The sequence below is a fragment of the Callithrix jacchus genome, chromosome 2 (assembly GCF_049354715.1).
Source record: "Callithrix jacchus isolate 240 chromosome 2, calJac240_pri, whole genome shotgun sequence".
NCBI lineage: Eukaryota > Metazoa > Chordata > Mammalia > Primates > Cebidae > Callithrix > Callithrix jacchus.
The window spans coordinates 31,568,902-31,587,932 of NC_133503.1; the positions used below are offsets into that span (position 1 = coordinate 31,568,902).

At 49.4% G+C, this 19,031-nt stretch overlaps 1 protein-coding gene across 3 annotated transcripts in view; it reads right to left on the bottom strand.

Annotated features, from left to right (window-relative positions):
* SLIT3 (slit guidance ligand 3) overlaps positions 1–19,031 on the bottom strand; it is a 641,188-nt gene that overhangs the window by 16,643 nt on the left and 605,514 nt on the right. For all 3 annotated transcript variants that reach the window (XM_035292102.3, XM_035292104.3, XM_035292103.3), the window contains exons 28-32: positions 18,745–18,884; positions 15,160–15,253; positions 9,981–10,118; positions 8,612–8,852; positions 5,980–6,110 (exon numbers count right to left, since the gene is read on the bottom strand). In XM_035292102.3, coding sequence (XP_035147993.3) covers positions 5,980–6,110; positions 8,612–8,852; positions 9,981–10,118; positions 15,160–15,253; positions 18,745–18,884 — 744 coding nt within the window. The remainder of the gene's footprint in view (positions 1–5,979; positions 6,111–8,611; positions 8,853–9,980; positions 10,119–15,159; positions 15,254–18,744; positions 18,885–19,031) is intronic.

Here is a 19,031-nt window from a genome sequence, read left to right on the forward strand (position 1 = left end):
AAGGCTCTGTTTTTTTTTCCCCCACCATCCCTAAGTCAGGATGCCTCCATTTCTACTTGCCTATGAAGGAAAAATTATGGCCAGGCACAGTGGCTTACGCCTGTAATCCCAGCACTTTGGGAGGCCAAGGCGGGCAGATGACAAGGTCAGGAGTTCAAGACCAACTTGGCCAACATAGTGAAACCCTGTCTCTACTAAAAATACAAAAAATTAGCTGGGTATGGTGGCAGGCGCCTGTAATCCTAGCTTCTCAGGAGGCCGAGGCAGGAGAATCATTTGAACCTGGGACGCAGAAGTTGCAGTGAGCCAAGATCTCACCACTGTACTCCAGCCCAGGTGACAGTGTGAAACTCTATCGCAAAAAAAAAAAAAAAAAAAAAAAAATCATTATTAAATCTTGGCCTTTGAAATAAAGTAACAATGGGAAAATGGCTCTACTGTGACAAAAGTAGAGAAAAAATGGAAAAAACACTAACAACCTAAGGTTCATGCTAAAATAAATGACTATAGTGGTCCCAAGCGCCGGTCATTACTCTCCTGGAGAGATATTTAAGGATTTCAGGAGAGAGGAGGAAGCTCTGAGGGTCCTCCTCACTGGGCCAGACTGAACTGGTGCCAACTGGGAGGTGGAGAACTCTGGAGTTGTCAGGGTCGCGCTGCATGCATCCTGCCAGGAACTGGCATGACCACAGGAATTGGCCAGAGTGGCCCATGGCCTTTTTGCCTCTGCTTTCATTTATTTATTTATTTATTTTTTGAGATAGGATCTTGCTCTGTCACCTAGGCTGCAGCGCAGTGGTGCAATCACAGCTCACTGCAGCCTTGACCTCCAGGGCTCAAGTGATCCTCCTGCCTCAGCCTCTCAAGCAGCTAGCACCATAGGTGTGCTCTACTGTGCTTGGCTAAGTTTTAAATTTTTTTGCATAGGTGGAGTCTCACTATGTGGCCCAGGATACTCTCAGACTCCTGGGCTCAAGCGATCCTCCTGCCTTGGCCTCCCAGAGTGCTGGGGTTACAGGTGTGAGCCACCATGCCCAGCTTTCTCTTGCTTTTAATAATAATGGTGGACAAGTGTTATTCCCTTAGTAGAGGCCAGGCATTGTGCTACCCTATGCTAAGCAGTTAACTTGTATTCTCTTATTTAACCCTAACAACCCCCAGGAAGGAGGGATACTTTTTCCTCCATTTTTGAAGTTAGAGACTTATGGCTCAGAGACATAGGTGCTCAGCCTGAAGTCTTAAGGTGGGCGTGGTGGAGGTAGGACTAAAGTTCAAGTCTCCAAGCCACAGGACTCTAGGCCACTGAGGAAGGGAGGAAGGGTTGGTTATTCATTCCTCTAGGTGCTGGTTGCTCAAACCTGGATGCTGAGTTGTGACCACTAGGTGGCGATAGAGGCTCACAGTAACAGTTTCTGAGATTTCGGGTAGGCATCAGGCGGGGCCCTCACTGCAGCAACCCCCGACTCCTGTAGCACAGCCTCCACTCTCTCTTGGCCCTGCCCTTCATGTTCCAGAGCCAGCACGGTGGGAGAGCTGGTTTGGGTGGAAACCTGACCCGGATTTAAATCCTAGCTCTGCCACTTTCTGGGCTTCTAACATGAGGCTTCTTATCTCTAAAATATGAGTAAGGATTGAATGAGTCAAAGACCTTGGCAGTGGATAGGATTGCAGAAATCAAGACTCAGAGAGCATGCACTGCATTGCATTCAAAGAGAGCTCCCATGCTGTGTTTTAAAATGGCTAACATTCAAAAACTTAGATATCTCACATAGCAACGCTGATGGTCCTGCTTCTTTTGATAATCTGCATTCCCACATGGCAGTGTCTGCTGGAGCTGAGGTCAGCTGCTCCTTTGGATGGGGCTCCACCCTCTAGGCTACTGCAGCATCCACCACTCCCTATGGGGACCCCAGCCCATTTTCCCCATGTCTGTTACCTATGTGGCCATTTGGTCTTGCTGGCAGGTGAGTGTGGCCTTCTCTCAAGTCTCAGTGCCAAGGAATAGTGAAGTCTGACCCCATTCTGGGGCAAGGAGGGGCTCAGGTGGGCTTTTCTGTGTATTTTCCCTGGGGCCTAGAATAGAATGTTGAGGTGCCCTCGTCACCTGCACTCATCATCGTGGTATTGCCTTGTCATAATCTGTGATTTCAGCTGTGCAAATGAACAACATCAGGCGCGGACAGAATGGAGACCATGGAATCTAGAGTCCCTGTTGGGAACCCAGGCTGTCATCCTCACTCTGAGGCTGGTCACTGGGCCTTAGTGGGCCAAAAGCTGGTGGCTGCCAACTCCCCTGATTAGAAAAGCTTTGGTTGGGCTCTCTGGCCAAGCTCTGAGGCCAAGGTGGCCTTCCTGGATGGCTGGAGCTTGTTGCACTGATGCTGAGGAGGAGATCTCATTTTTTGTGGCTGGACTGGCTTCCGGGCTCCCTCAGCTGCTGGCCAGCTCAGCCTGTGCCCACCATTAACCCCAGCCCTCCCACATGGTTTCCATGCTGGCTGATGGGGCCTCCTCGTCCCCAGGGCTTCCTCGCTGCTCAGCCTAAGAAAATGCTTCTGAGGCACAGGTCATGTCTCAGCTCAAACACTACCTCCTCCTCCAAGGTCCTCCAAGCAAAAATATTTGCTCCTGCTAAGGACAGTGGCTCATGCCTGCAATCCCAGCACTTTGGGAGGCCAAGATAGACAAATTGCTTCAGCCCAGGAGCTCAAGACCAGCCTAAGCAACATGATGAAACTCTGTCTCTCCCACAAAAAAACAAAAACAAAAATTAGTTAGATGTTGTGGTGCACACCTGCAGTCCCAGCTCCTCAAGAGGCTGAGGTAGGAGGATCACTTGAGGCTGGGAGGTGGAGATTGCAGGGAACTGTGATCATGCCACTGCACTCCAACCTGGGTGACACGTTGAGACACTGACTCAAAAATAGAAAAAAACCCAAAACAAAACCCCAAAAGAAAAAATAACTTTGCTTCATCATTGGTGTGCCTGTAGCATGACACCAGTGCCTCCAGGGAGAATGACTGGATTCTGCTGTGGAGCCACTGCTCATTGATGTGTGTGTCTTCTTCCCTGGACTATGTTTGTTTAGCTCTCTGGCCTCTGTGCCTAGCCCAGGGTCTGGCCCAAACACGGGGCCTGATGGATGTGGAGTGAGTGTACTACTGGGAACAGGAACAGGGCTGCCTCAGGGAAAGCTGTTTGGAAGCAAAACCATTTTAATGTGGAATTGCTAGAGCCTTGGGCCCCTGAGGACTGTGAATGGGAAGAAGGGTACTAAAGATCTGTTACTGGCTCAGCATGAAGATCTAGGCTGGGAATGCCTGGACATCCTTAACTTTGTCTCCCCATGGCTAAGACAGAGCCTGGTGTCTCTCCAGGGCCACCTACCTGCTCAGCCTCAAGGCTCCCTGACAACAGCTTCCGGACAGCGATTCTCTGGCCTTCCATTTCTGAACTCAGCACAGTGCTGCAACATTCCTACCACCCACACCAGCCCTTTACCAAATCACTAGCCCTGACAGCTAACGTCAGCAGAGGGCAAAGGCTGGGCTCTGCCTGGGAAAGCCCCCAGCTCAGGGCAGGGTTCAGCTGCTTCTGGAAGCCTGGCTTTCACCTTCTGTCCTTGACATGTTTGTGTAAAGGCTTAATTTGCCAAGCACTTCCTCCAAAGTTACTTCAATCCTCTGACTGTCCTAGGAGGTAGATCCTAGGACACATTACGTGGTGGTGGTGGTGGGTGGAACTGAAGAGGCTGAATCACTTGTTCACATCTGGATTTATGTGACAGCAAATACTTCACAGGCTGCCCTGGCCCTGCCTCCTTGGCTCTGTGTCTTCTCCACTTGGCCCAGGACCCATGGCTCCAGAGACACAGAGGCTAGGCAGCCTAGGCTCTAGGAAGACCATGGGGGTGAGCTCTTTCTTCTGGTGTCTGCTGTGCCCGACTGTCCTAACCTGGCTGGTCTTTACCCACCCTCCACTAGGAGCCTCCTGCTCTGGTCAATGCCCTTTTCCTTGCCCCTTGTCTGTCTTTGCCATTCTCCCAGCATGGCTTGCCCACCTGTTCTCTCTGCTCTCACAAGTTCTTCCCTTTCTTCAAGGCCCAACTCAGACCACTCCTTCTGCAGGAGGTTTTCCTGTGGAAACTGGTGCTTCTGAGACTTGTGCATCAGAATCACCTGGAAGGCCCTCTGAAGCACAGGTGTGTCAGAGCTAACCCCTAGGGTTTCAGATTCAGCAGTTCTGTGGTACAGCCTGAAAATATGCATTTCTATTATGCCCGCAGGTGATGCTGGTACTGTAGCCTCGGGCTACACTTTGAGAACCACTGGTTGGAGCTAATGGCTTTCAAACTGGGTTTGTTGATGATTTATCAGGGGCCTTGACGGCAGTGTGTGTGGAGGGGGAATCTTTGTTCCCTCCAACCCTGCAGGGTGGTCTTGCTTCTATGTATTTATGATTCTTAAGTTCAATATAATTTTTTTTTTTTGAGATGGGGTCTCCCTTTGTCACTCAGGCTGGAGTGCAGTAGCGTGATCTTGGCTCACTGCAACCTCCCCATCCCAGGTTTGAGCGGTTCTCCTGCCTCAGCCTCCCGAGTAGCTGGGACAACAGGCACGTGCCACCATGCCTGGCCAATTTTAGTAATTTGAATTAAGATGGGGTTTCACCATATTGGTCAGGCTGGTCTTGAATTCCTGACCTTGTGATCTAATTGCCTCGGACTCCCAAAGTGCTGGGATTACAGGAGTGGGGCCTCCATATAAAATTTTAATGGAAGAAAAGATTTAGTTAACAGAGAAAAAATGTCTAAAAGTTACAGCTCCTCACCAATCCCTGTGAAATGCGCTCTTGCCTCTGAGGGGACAGTGTGGCTTCTCTTTTGTACTGTGGTTTCCGTAAGGTTTGGCTCTACTTCTACTGGTAGTTTTAGGTGTAACAGACATTTTTAACTTTTAGTAGTCATTTTTATAACTATTATAAATTTATAACTTTTATTTTAATAGTTATTTAGTATTTATTACTGAGAAGCGGAAAAAAATCTAACATATCCAACTAGCACATCTGTGACTCTCCAGATGATAATTCCTTAAGGAGCAGCTACATTAAAAAAGTGAGCAGTTGGCCAGGTGGAGTGGCTCACACCTGTAATCCCAGTACTTTAGGAGGCCAAGGCAGGCAGAGCACCTGAGATCAGGAGTTTGAGACCAGCCTAACCAACATGGTGAAACACCATCTCTACTAAAAATACAAAAATTAGCCAGGTGTGGTGTCAGGTGCCTGTAATCCTAGTTACCAGGGAGGCTGAGGCAGGAGAATCACTGGAACCCAAGAGACGGAGGATGCAGTGAGCTGAGATTGCTACGCCGCACTCCAGCCTGGGCAAAAAAGCAAGATTCCATCTTAAAAAAAAAAAAAAAGTGAGCAGTTGAAAGTTGCTGTAAGGCAGCCTCTGAAGTGAAAGTCCAGCTGCCACTCTGTTCATGCACAAGCTGCTGGAGAGGCTGAAGTTTAGGAAAAGCTTTGGAACGGTTTGAAAGTCACCTACAGCGTGGCCCTGCTCCCTCAATGCCCTTGAGTTTCTTCCCCTTGAGTTGCATGCTAATTGTCCCCTGTTGTCTTTCTTAAAATAATAAAAGATTAAGATGACATTTTGAAAAGGGCACCTCATTAAGCAGCCTTGTCCCCACTGCAGCGCACACTCCCACACAGTGGCCAGCTGCCCATTTATCTTATGGTGATGAGGTGTCACCTCCCCTCCACGGGCCTACCTTCCTCGACCTCTTCCTCCGACACTGCCTTTCTCCCTCCCACCCGCCACCCCGCGAGGAGGAAGTGTGTGTGTGAGAGCATACGCACGGTAGGGGCCAGGAGAAGGGACACCTGAGATCCCTAGAATCCCCCTTCTGAGTATCAGGCCCAGAGGCAGGAGGATGTGGAGGAACACGCAGTGAGTCAGGAGGGAGCAAGGCCCTTACCTGTACACTGTGGTTGGAGGGGAACTCAGGCTGTCGTAGACCAGCCGCACGTGGCCCTGGTACAGCTCCAGCGCCAGGGGGTCATTGTCTCCTTTATAGAGAAGGATGCCGTTGTCCTTGTCGGTGGCCACCTGGACAAAGCAGCCAGGGCATGTCAGTGAGGGCTTACCTGAGACTGAACCTCCTCTGCTCATCTCACAGAACCCTCTTCCAGGCAGCAGCTTCTGAATCTGTGCTGGGTCTAAATTCACATCCATCTTTCCTCCTCCATCTATCTAGTAGGTAAATCCCCAGAAGGTAAGGCCTGGACTTAAACCTCAGCAAGTGCTGACCGAGCAAACTAGTTCAACACATTTTTACTGAGCGCCTACTATGCACACTACGTCCATATTTTTATGGTGTCAGGAGGCCCGAGCTCTAATCTGCCCTCTCCCTCTGGTGCACAACATGATTCCATCCAAGTCCTGGCCCTTCTTTGGCCTCTGTCTCTCTGTATAAAATAGAACAATAAGGGGTTTTTTTTGCTTTGTTTGTTTGAGACAGAATCTTGGCCCAGGCTGGAGTGGAGTGGTGCAATCTCGGCTCACTGCAGCCTCCGTTCCCAGGTTCGGGCATTTCTGGTGCCTCAGCCTCCCGAGTAGCTGGGACTACAGGTGCCTACCACTATGCCTGGCTAATTTTTGTATTTTTAGTAGAGACAGGGTTTCACCATGTTGACCATGCTGGTCTCAAACTCCTGACCTAAAAATGATTCACCCACCTTGGCCTCCCAGAGTCCTTGGATTACAGTGTGAGGCACTGTGCCTGGTTGAATAATAAGAGTTATAAAGAAAATGCTAACAATGATCATTAATTCAATGTTTGCTAGGAACCAGGCACTGTGCTAAGAGTCATCTGGGGAATTAAAAAAATGCCAGTGTCTAGACTTTACCCCAGACCAGCTACACATGAATCTCTTGCAGGTGGGGCCCAGGCAAAGATAATTTTATTTTTTTATTTATCTAGTTTTTTGAGACAGAGTCCTGCTCTGTTGCCCAGGCTGTAGTGCAGTGGCATGATCTCGGCTCACCGCAACCTCTGCCTCCTTCATTCAAGCTATTCTCCTGCCTCAGTCTCTCAAGTAGCTGGGATTACAGGCACATACCACCATGCCCAGCTAATTTTTGTATATTTGGTAGAGACTGGGTTTCACCATGTTGGCCAGTCGGGTCTCGAACTCCTGATCTCAAGTGATCCACCCACCTCCACTTCCCAAAGTGTTGGGATTACAGGTGTGAGCCACTACACCTGGCTAAAGATGATTCAAAAAGTTCTCTAGGTGACTCTAAAGTATTGCCAAGGCTAAAAGTCACTGGTTTCAGAAGTTGCACTCAAAGCCAGCCACCTGGAATGAGATTCTTAGATTAGTGGATGGGCCCTCATCACCTGGTACATCTGGCCTGAGGAATGGGGTATGAAGCAGGCAAGTTTGAGAGGACATCTAGATGCTGGGGGTACTGGGTGCTGTCTTGACTAGCCTGGGTGGGTGGGACTGAGCGAGGAAGGCAGGAGTGGGTGATGACAGCCAGAGCCTCCTCCTTGTTTGTGCCCACGGTCAACCCTTATCTCAGAGGCCTGTCCACTGGGCTGTAAGCTTCACAGGGTGAGGCAGGTTGAACTTTCTGTGCACTTCTACAACTTCTGTGTCTCGAATGATGCCTGGCATGTATAGGTGCCAATTAGATCTTTGTTGAATAGATATTTTCTCTATAAGCCCACGAGCCAAGGTTTAAACCTGAGCTAATGGAGCCATAACCAAAAAAAAGGCCAGAGCCCTAGTTAGTGCCCAGTAGCACCCAGAAATGCCCAACCCAGGTGGCTCCTTCGTCACAGAAAACCTGCAGGCAGGGGCCCATTCTTTGTCTGTCCTAAACCTTCCCTGCCAATCCCCCTTCCAGAAGAACATTTATGTTGCCCAGAAATGCAGTTTGGAATAAATGTGCTTCGTCTACAGGTAAGGAACCTGGGAGAAGTTAGAAAAGAACTTGGTTTGTGCTCAATGGTTTTCCATTCCTCTGGACCTTTGCCGCAAGCTGATTTCTCCTTAAGCCCCAGAGGTGGACACCCCCCAACTTCTGTTCTTCTCTGGTCCCCTAAGGCCCAGCACCCTTTTACACTTCATCAGGCAAGCTCCTGTTCACCCTTCAGATCTCAGCTGTGTGATCACTGCCTCTGGGGAGCCTTCCCTGATTCTCCTCCACAGACTGTGATCACTGCCTCTCCCATGTGCTCCCACAGCCCCCAGGGTTGCCGCTGTCCCTGCCCTTGCCATTCTGCCTCAGACGGGTTTTGTCTGTCTCAAATAGAATCGCAGTTCTGTGGCACAGTGTCTGGCATACAATAGTTGAATGAATATTTTCTGGAGGAATGAGTGAATGAGGCTGGAAGTGGGGGCTGCAGTTTGCAGTGAGAGCTGGTCAGGAGTTATCAATAGAACCCTCTGAATGAGTTGGTTCAGGTGTCCTCAAGCTGAGTGTTGTCCCTGATGGTGCTTTACTGCTAAGATGGGGCATTCCAGCAATTTTCTGAACCATCAGAGCTTGGGGCATGTTGAGGTCCTTTTAAGGGCAGGGCAGGGCAGGGTGGGACGCACCTGCAGGGAGATGTTGGCCTGGGGTCGGACCTTGGCGGAGGCCAGTTCCACATAGGAGTCCTTGCCCACAAAGTTGACGGTGATGAGCTTCTCGCATCTGGGGCCGGCGAAGCCTGGTGGGCAGCGGCAGGTGGGTTCCTGCTGCACCACGATGCACTGGGCCCCATTCTGGCACTCGTACTGGTCACACGGGCTGGTCTGTAGCAGGACCATGGGTGGGGGGTGCTCGCAGAAGAGTCCACTGGAAGCAGGGAGAAAGAACCGGGAGGAAGACAGGAGAATGGCCAAGAGGAGAAATCACAGTTACTCAGGCCAAAGAACCTTGAGTAGAGCGGTGGAGTGAGGTGGGAAGTAACACTAGTTCTAGGGGATAGTTTCAGCCCTGCCGCTAACTAGGGCAAGAGCTTTTCCTTCTCTAAGTCCCAGATTTCCCATTTTTAAGATAAGAGAGTTTGGGGCAGCCACAGTGGCACGAGCCTATAGTCCCAGTTACTGGGGAGGACTGCTTGAGCACAGGAGTGAGAGTTCAGCCTGGAGAACAGAGCAAGACTCCATCTCCAAGAAATAAAATAATGGAGTTGGACTCGAGCAGAGGTCCCTACATTTCAGTGTCATCCGAATTGCCTGGGGGTGATTGCTTAAAAGAGCACATTCTCACCCATGGAAATATAAATGGATAAGCAAAATGTAGCCTATCTGTTCACTGGAACATTCTTCAGCAGTAAAAACAAAGGGAATTCTGACAGATCCAACAGCGTGGATGAACCTTGAGGACATCATACTAAGTGAAATGAGCCTGACAAAGGACAAGCGCTGTATGAGTCCACTTATATAAAGCATCTAGAGTCAGCAAATTAGTCAACATTCTGTTGAAAATATTCAATCAAAGTAGAATAGAGGTTACCACTGAGGAACCATCATGTTTGTTCTCCAGCCTAGAAAGAAGATTCTGGTCAGTGTGGCCAGAACCATCATGTTTGTTCTCCAGCCTAGAAAGAAGATTCTGGTCAGTGTGGCTACGTGGCTACCTCCACCCTGCAAGCTGGGCTTCAAGATGGTGGCATCTTCCATTAGATGGCATCCTGCCCAAACTTGACATGATGTGAGCTGAATCTAAGCCCAACTTTCACATGGAGTTGCCACAAGTAGCTCTTCTCCCATCAACAATGTGGGATCACCAATACCGGCTCTATTTCCCTCATACGGACATGTAGGGACTGCAAAGGTGTCAGGGGAATCAAGAACCACCCAGAACCAGGGCTATGGCCAACTGGGCCTGGGTCTCCACCCTGGCTGCCTTAGCCAGTCAGCCCCAGCCCCTGCCACCTGGCCCAGGTTGTCTCCTTCCTGAGGTGCCCTCCTGTCTTACCTGAAGCCCTGGGGGCAGGTGCATGTGTAGCCATTGACTGCGTCCACACACTGGGCCCCATGCCGGCACTTGTGGGCCACACAGTCATCATTGTCTGTCTCACAGAGCTTCCCGCTGTAGCCAGGGACACACTCACATCTGGAACACAGGCAGAGGCAAGACTGTTCCTCAAGGCAGGGCCAGCTTTCAGGCAGTCACTCTCCCGCCCTCCTCAGCAGGTGGCCTCTCCCCATCTCTTCTATCTATCCAAGTTCCTTTGGGCTCTGCAAAGCCTGGCTCCACAGCAGGTTTCCCTGGTGACCCATGGCCTTTGTTCCCTTCATGGTGGAGTGAGTCTTGTGTTCTGGAGCCAGGGTGAGGAACACAGGGTTGACTCATCCAGCTTTTGGCTTGGATCTGCCACTTCCTACATGAAACTGACGTTCAGTTTGGTCCTTCCTTTGGGTCAGGCACTGTGCTAAGCCCCTTTCACTGAGTTCTCATTGAGGCCTCCCAGGACCCTGTAAGGGAGGGTCTACCATATTCCATCGCAAGGAAGAAACCAGAGGGCAGAGAGTGCTGCAGGCACTTCCCTGAGGACCCCCAGACCCTCATTGAGTGATAGTACTTAGTTTACACTTGCATGTCAGAAACTGTTCTAAGTGGATCAGTCACTCATTACCTCTCTGTGTTTCAGTTTCTTCATCTTTAAATGCAATTGATAAATAACTTCACCTCTTATGGTTGTTTTAAAAATGATACAATTTAAAGATGATAAAAATGATGAAATGATACTGTGTAGTGTACTACATAGACATTAAATATTCAACGTGACATGTAGAAGATGAATGAAGAGGAATATGATACTGTTGGCACTCTGAGATTCAGACCAGGATGAGAAAAGCAAAATCCCTGACACAGGCAGGGAGGTGAGGGTGGAAGGGAAGCAAGCTCTCTGAACTCTTAGGTGGATAAGCAGCCCGTGGAAGAATCAGGGCAAAGGAATGGTCTTTCCTCAGCCCTCTCCTCCCTTCTCCTAAATAGAAGTGGGGTGGAATCCTCAAGTGGCAACCCCACTAGCATTGCTGGGGTTGGCAGAGCATGATGCAGGCCGTAGATTCATAACTAGGTAAGACACGGAGGGGGTGACTTGTCCTTGACTGGAACAAGTTCCAGAAACTGAGGACTTACTGGGCCTGCGCTCAAAAATTGAAATCTGCTAAGATCTGAACATTTCACCTTTACTTATTTGAATGGCAAATTTGAAATACATAACCTGTTGCTGCTTACATGTTCAGCCAGTCTTTCAAGGAAACACATTGAGAATGCCTTCAAGGGGCATGTGCTCCATATACTACCATGTCTGCTTCTGCTACTGTGTTAAACGTGGCCCTGGTCGGCATCTGTGCCTCCTGAATTCTAAAAAGTAGCTGCTGAGCAACTTAAGCTATTTGACTTTCTCCAAGGCAATGATAGCTGCCCAGTACTTACAAGATAAAATCCAGTATTTTAAGCCTAGACTTCAAGGCTACTGATGAGGTCTTTATTAGGAATTAGATTAGCTATTCTCACTCTCAGACTAACCAGTGGCGGTTTGGAGGCAAACGTGTTTACCTTATTCTTCTTTTTAAATGCTACAGCCCTTTCCATACCAGCAAGTCTCAAACTTTAATGAGCATACAAAACACCCAGGGATCTTGTTAAAACATGTCTTCTGATTCAGGGAGTCTGTGTTGGGCCTGGGAACTAGCATTCCTAGCAAGCGCCCATGTGATGTGGATGCTGCTGGTTCAAGAACTCTGGTAGGCGGAACCTCTATAATATCTCTCCATTGACTAGAGAGAGACAGCCAGCACCATCCCCTGCGTTCCCTATTGTTCTCAAATGCTTGCCTTTATCTTTCTTCTAAAGTGCAAGGTGTATGCATTTTAATATGTGTTGGGTCTATTGATTCTGCAAAAGGGGGAGTAACCGAGTGCTGTTCTTGGTTCCAGGACAGCTGGAGTCTCTGGATTTAGCTGAGAAATCAGTCAGGCCCAGACTGATTCACATCCCCACCCCTTTCTATGTGTGTATGGAGGTGGCTTGTGTCACCTTGGTGAGTCTCATAAAATGTAAATGAGTTTCTACGTTCAAAGACTGTTGGATGTTGGATAATACACCTTGCCTGACAAAGAATAAGTCAGCAGTACATGCTAGTCATTATGATCTTTCTTTTGGCTGTCGTTATTTTCATTATTACGGACAGGTACTATCTGCCCATCACTGAGACCTCATTGCAGGAGTGTACAAGGAGAACTCCAAGGATAAACATCTTCACACTTGGGCAAAGGTCACCCTGACTGTGTATCCCTTTGGCTAATATCCCTATAGGCTGCCATAGGATATGAGTTGTTTGGTGATGAAGACAAAGGGGATGAAATGATAAAATGTTGTATTGGAAGAATAATTTTTGACTTAAACACATTTTAATAAAAAACTAACATTATTAAGCTGGCCTGTAGACCTCCTCAAGATAATGACATCACATATAAATAAAATATCTCAAGATTATGAAAGCTAGACTGATTTCATTTTTTTTTTAACCACCAAATACTAGGCTTCTCAGGTAGATTTCCTTCTTTCCTATATTGTCTTAAAACTCAAGGGACTTTGGTTACAATAGAGAGTGAGGTTTCTAGTACTAAGTTCTGGGGATCATTGAAACCTGGCGTTGTTAGCTCTCCAGCACCCCAACCCCACACCTGCACCCTAGACCGTGTCTTTTTTTTTTTGGAGACGGTCTCGCTCTGTCGCCCAGGCTGGAGTGCAGTGGTGTGATCTTGGCTCACTGCAACCTTCGCTTCCCAGGTTCAAGCGATTCTCCTTCCTCAGCCTCCTGAGCAGCTGGGATTACGGGCATGCACCACCACACCTGGATGATTTTTGTATTTTTAGTAGAGATGGGGTTTCGCCATGTTGGCCAGGCTGGCTCCTGAGACCACTTCTGACCAGCGCTGGTGCAAGACTGTGTCTTCTGAGCTTGCTGTCTGCTCTGCCAAGAGGCAATTTATCTCCTCTCCATGGGTGGACCCCCATTCCCTGCCCCTTCCCAGGCATGCCCAAAGCACTCTGCTTGCCAGCCTGGCCTACTCTGCTTTGGGTTCAGGTTTGCATTTTAAACATCTCTTCCCACCCCTTGTCCCTTCATTCTTCCCTGCCCCCTCATAGTATCCCACACTTGGTACAGATCCGCTGTAAACCGGAGTCAAATTCGGGGGGTGAGTGGCAGGGAAGTCCTGGGAGGCATCTCTAACCTTTGTACTCAGGTAACTCGACCGCCTAAAAGTCCCACCTGGCATATCTGAGGGGGCCCGGGACAGATGAGGTGGATGGGGATGGGGTAGGCATAGGGAAGGGCTGAAGCTTCCTTTGGTCTCATCCAGCAAAACCAGAGCCTCTTGCATTTCCCGTGGTGATGAGCTCTAGGCTTGTGATGTGAAAATAAAAAAGGAAGACATGCTCATGTCCTCCTCTCACCCTTACTTACTTGTCTTTCTTCCCCCAGTGGGGCCCTCCTTCCTTCTCTCAGCCCATCCAAATTCCACCCACCGTCAAGGGTCACCCACATTCCACTCCTAAACGGGAGGAGCTGCTTCTCTGCTCCCACAGGCAATTCCTTCCTTAGAACTTCACCAGCAGAGCCAGAATCGTGAGGCCTAGAACTTCCTTCTTGTCTAAATGTTTGCTCAGTGTCAAATCTTCCTCCCCTAGGTTTATGACAAGGGCCTTGAGGAGAGGAATCAAAACCATCTTACATTCCCCACTGCACTCCACACAATCAAGATCTGTGGACTGATGGACGGGCTGGCTGGGGGCAACAACTAGAACTCCTGCTTCTTAGATTCTGGATTCTAAGAGCTCACAGGTTCAAGTTTCAGAGATTCTACAAATTTAAATTTCTAAGATTCTGTGATTGGGCTTTCTGAGATCCTGAGGTTCCCTGAAACTCTAAGTTTCACTGTATAGAATCTTAGTTGCAAACACCCCCAGAGTGTGAGAGCTCTCTGCCCCGTGACTGAGAACAGGACAGACTCTGGGTGATGAGCCTGTCCCATCGAGACCTAGAGCATGAGCTTCTGTCCCCCTGCCCCTGAGGCTGGAGATGCCACTGGTGGGCACTATCCTTAAAGTCTTGTCAGCACAGGCATGGAGCTCTGGGCCCAGGGCCCTCATCCCTAGGTGAGGCTCAGTAAGGTCATCTCTGGGGTCTGCTAAGGGTCTATCCTGGGGTCTCCCCAGTTGCTCTAGACTGCCTGTTTCCCCAAACCCTGACTCCTTGGTGCTAGCAGCTTCCCCCTGGTGTTGGATAGACTGCTGGAGAGAAGAGGGAGGCAGCTGTGTGTAGAAGGCAGCACTGGGGACGCAAAGAACATTTTTGGCTACAGGGTTCTGGGATCTCACTCTCGATGTCAGAAAAGCCCCGGTCTCAAGGGTCACATGATCTTCTCTAGAAGAGGCAATGGCACAAGTTTTCATGAAGGAGGTGAAAGGAAGAGGTGAGTAAAAGGCCTGGGAAGGATTTCCCAGGAGTGTCATTGGATCCTCAGTCTCAAGAGCTGGATGGCTTTCTCCGGAGGCAGCCTCTCCATCCACCCTTAGGGCTGCTCACAGGCTCCCCTGGCTCCTATTGGCTCTGCTGCTCACCATGGAGACAGCTCCACCAATGGCCATGCTGCTGGACCACAGTGCTCCTGCCTCCTTTCCCTGCAACAGGTGCATAAGCTGAAAACTTGCTGTAGCCTGGAGGGGCAGAGCACTGTGAAGGCTACACAGGAAGAAGGTGACCAAATACCCTTTAGACTCTGCTTCCCAGTGGAATTCCTCTACATCTTTAGATGGAAAGGAGGGATATGCTGAGAGAATTGGGAAGTTGGTGGGAGTGGAGACGCAAGAAAGAAGGGGCAGGGAAGAGAAAGAGTTGATCTCTCTCTCTCTCATTCTGTCTACCTACGTACCTACCTGTCTATCTACAGAGACACAGAGAGACAGAGGCACACATAGGGAAACAGAGACTGAGAGAATTAGATCATGGCTGAATCAGAGATACAGAGAAGCACATGACAGAGTGTGCAGAGAGACTAGAGACTGCCTAAAACCTAGATTGTTAGAGGCAGAGTTTTCATGGACTCTGTGCTGTGGGCACGAGACCAGGTCTTACCTGAATCCTTTGTCCAGGGTGATGCACTTGGCCTCATGCTGACAGAGGTTCAGCTCAGGCACACAGTGGTCGATCACCTCGTCACACAGCTCACCTGGCATGGATGAGGGAGAACACTCAGGCCTTGGGTAGGGGAGGGATACCCCGGCCAGAAGGTCAGACTCGTCCAGCCCATGGTCAGACGGGCATGGACCTCAGGAGTCCTGCCTTTTCACTCTTTGTGCATCCTCCTGCACCTCTGCCTTGGTTTCTTTGGCAGTGACCATGGGAAGATTCCAGGTGTCCTCCTGGACGCTGTCCTAGCACCATCATTTGGCTGTCTTACTTGATCTTTCAGGGGCAGGTGAAAGCACAGGATGCCTGGCCCTGACGTGGGCCATGCTTATTCATTTGTTTTTTCATTCCATACCTATTTCCTGAGTACCTCCTGTTTGGCAGGTACTGTGCCAGGCGCTGGGGACACAACAGTGACTAGGGTCTGTCCTACCCACAGCCTACTTGGGAAGATCTACACATAAGAAGGCAATTAGAACACAGAGTTGTAGGTGTGACCAGAACTCTGTGGAAGCACAAGGGGGACCCATAACCTCCCCCAGGAGGTCCAGAGGAGGCTTTGCAGACACAGACAAGGCTTAAAAGCCCAGTTCACCCATTAGAGATAAGTAAGCCCCTTGGATTTTTCAGGGAAGGAAATATGAAAAGAATGTGAAGTTCCGGTCTCTCGACACATTGCCTTTGAAGTCTGCAGTGCTACAAAATACCTAATGGGTCATAATACCCAGGGATGACCCTTGCAGATAAGCCCTGAAAAACTCCCACCACCTGAAAATGTGTTTTAGGAATGTGGGGGAGAGCCGTAAGACAGGACAGCAGCTCTCAAGCAACGCCAGCATTTAAGATCTGAGTGTTGGGTTTCTTCAAATTCCACTTGGTCAAGCCAGAAAGAGAGTGATGTAAGAGAGGGAAAGGTCTAACCATGAATGTTCTCTCCAGGAGTGGGGCGGGAGCAGGGCGGAGAAGGCTGCCTCAGCTCCTGCTCCCAAGGTACAGGCAGTTACGTCCAGAGGGCTGGCTGCAGGGTAACGAATGGCAGACAGCCCCCAGGTCTGTTCTTTGCTGTGGTGGGGACAGGCTGACCCCGACCATGTCCTGGGAGAGAGCACTGAATCGCCCGCTCTCCACATTTTGCCTTCAGCCTTTCAAGACCACAGAGGGCACTACGTTCCTGATAAGCCTCCTCTTTCTTTCTCGTCACATGGAGAGATCCAGAGAAGCAGACAAGTGTCTTTGTGGGACTTGGATGTCTTCTGGGACAGAGCAAATCACAGAGCCTCATTCTCTACCTGGGTTTCCTGGGAATGAATTCTGGTTGACACTTTATAACTGCTTGACCTTGATGTTGGCAGTTGTGGAGATTCAGTGAGATTATACAAGCACTGACTCTCAGGACCAAAGTGCAACAAATCAGCAGTGCACCCTGGTCGATGGCAGACACCAGGTGGGTCTCAGCTGCGGCAGGAAACCCTCTCATCAAGGCCTCCTCGGTGCCCTCCTGCTGCCCATCTGCCTGCCACAAATTCAGTTCAAGCCCCTCCTCTACCACAAAACCTTTGTTAGAGCCCCACTACCCTCTCCATTTTTACTGCTGGGATTTTAACCATCTCTCCTCTGGCACTAAGCTGATTCTTCTCAACCAATGACTCAACTCTATATAGTGATTCTTCTTGTGGACCTGAAGCCCTTTGTAGGCTGATGGCCTACCTTAGATTTCTTGGTCTAAGTGGCTAATTTAGTAGTCTGTATACAGTAGGTGCACAATAACTGTTGCCTGTTGCTAATGCAACTCTTGGCTACACTTTTGCTCTCAGAAGATAAAAGATGGAAGAGGAGGTAACCCCTCAGCAGATTTCTGGCTTTTTTTTTTTTTTTGAGATGGAGTTTTGCTCTGTCACCCAGGCAGGAGTGCAGTGGCATGATCTCAGCTCACTGTAACCTCCACCTCTGGGCTCAAGTGATTCTCCTGCCTCAGCCTCCGGAGTAGCTGGGATTACAGCTGTCTACCACCACACCTGACTACTTTTTGTATTTTTTAGTAGAGACTGGATTTCACCAGGTTGGCCAGGCAGGTCTTGAACTCCTGACTTCAGGTGACCTGCCTGCCTTGGCCTCCCAAAGTGCTAAGAGTACAGGCATGAGCCATGGCGCCTGGCCCCCACAGCAGATATCTATGCACTTTCTCCCAGCACAGAAGCTTGTCTGGGGTCCTAGGAAGCCCAGGATTATTAGAGTGAGTGGTTTTCTTGGTTGGAGTGGTACATTCCTGCGGTCTCAAGCGTGTGCTTGGAGATACTGTCAGTTGGGCTGGAGGCTTGATAATGGTATGGGTTACGAGGGACAACGGGAGCCACTTGGCTTCCTTCTCTGCAATCTTCCGGGCTGCTTCTATTCATCTTCCATAGCTTCCCACCTCCCATTTCACTCCTGATAGAAAAGCCAGGTTCCAGCAGTCCAGGGCGTGGGAGTTACTGAGCTACCCCCTCCTCATAGTCTCCTTGCCTTAGGCTGGTATTTGCTAAACGTGCTTCTTGTAACACGAGATCTCTGGGCTGGGAATAGTATTCCAGGGTGGGTAAGAAGAAGCTCTGAGATCAAATAAGCTTGGGAACTGCTGGGTTAAGCAAACTTTAAACACCTTTCTTTAAAGCAGGAATTCTCAGAACCTCTAATACGCTGATTTGTATCACGGTACGCCAAGAAGAAGGTTCTTACTACATGCAGTACTTCCCAAACTTCTTGGCTCATAGGGACTTCTCCTCAAATTCATGGAATTCCAGTCTGGGATACGCTACTTTTGGTTGATCGCATAACAAAGTAGGCGGTGTTTGCACCAAAATTGGTAGCATTATGGTTCCCAATCTAAAGACATATTTAACTGTCCTTATTAGGGGCTGTTAATGTAGGAAAATAAAGGTATTGTGTTTTGGGGGTGGGTGGGTGGAATGATCTTCCTGAGGAATGATCTCTTGTGGGAGCCTTCCTGGATTCTCTGGCTGGGTTAGGTTCCTCCTCTGTGATCTCACACCCCCTGGGCTTATGGAAGTTATGTTCTCTTTCTAATGAATCCATGCCTCTGTCCACCTGAGTGTAAACTTCTTATGAGAAGGAACTTTGTCTTGTTCATTTTTGTATCCCTGGCTCCTAGCTGAGTGTCTGGAAAAGGTGGATTTCAAGAGACAGTTGACTAGACTTGAGCGAAGCATAAACACATCGCAAGTGCCTCTCTGTAAACACCACTGGGTCTACAGGGGCCCTAAAGAAGAAAATGGCCAGCAATGTGATGAACAGCAGCTAAAGAGCCTGAGACTCTGTTTCAAGTGAGAAGGAGCAGTGATTTGCTAGTGGGTGGTGGTGGAGGAAAGAGAGAAGCAAACAGGCCTTTGGGACCCCCTCCTGGCATAGCATGGTCTTGGGGTCCTAGTCTCTGTCCTCAGGGAGAGCGGAGGAGAGTCCTTGGAAGAAGTTAAGAAAATGGTATTCTAGTGATACCCCTCCACCCCGCCACACATGCAATCATGAGAGCCTTACCTGTGTAGTTTGGCGGGCAGACACACACATAGTTGTTGATCCCGTCCACACAGGTGGCATTGTTTTCGCAGTCGTTGTCCTCACAGTCATCTGGGTTGATCTCACACCGCTGTCCCTCAAAGCCCAGAGGGCAGGAGCAGCTTTGGGATGTGTGGGTGGGGAGCATGGGAGAGAGGGGTCAGAGAGAGAGGTGGGTTGGGTTGGCAGAGAGAAAGACAGGAATGGGAAATACAATTAGTCAATTTCTCTTCCAGATGGAGGTCTGAGAAAGCACTTTGAACACATGA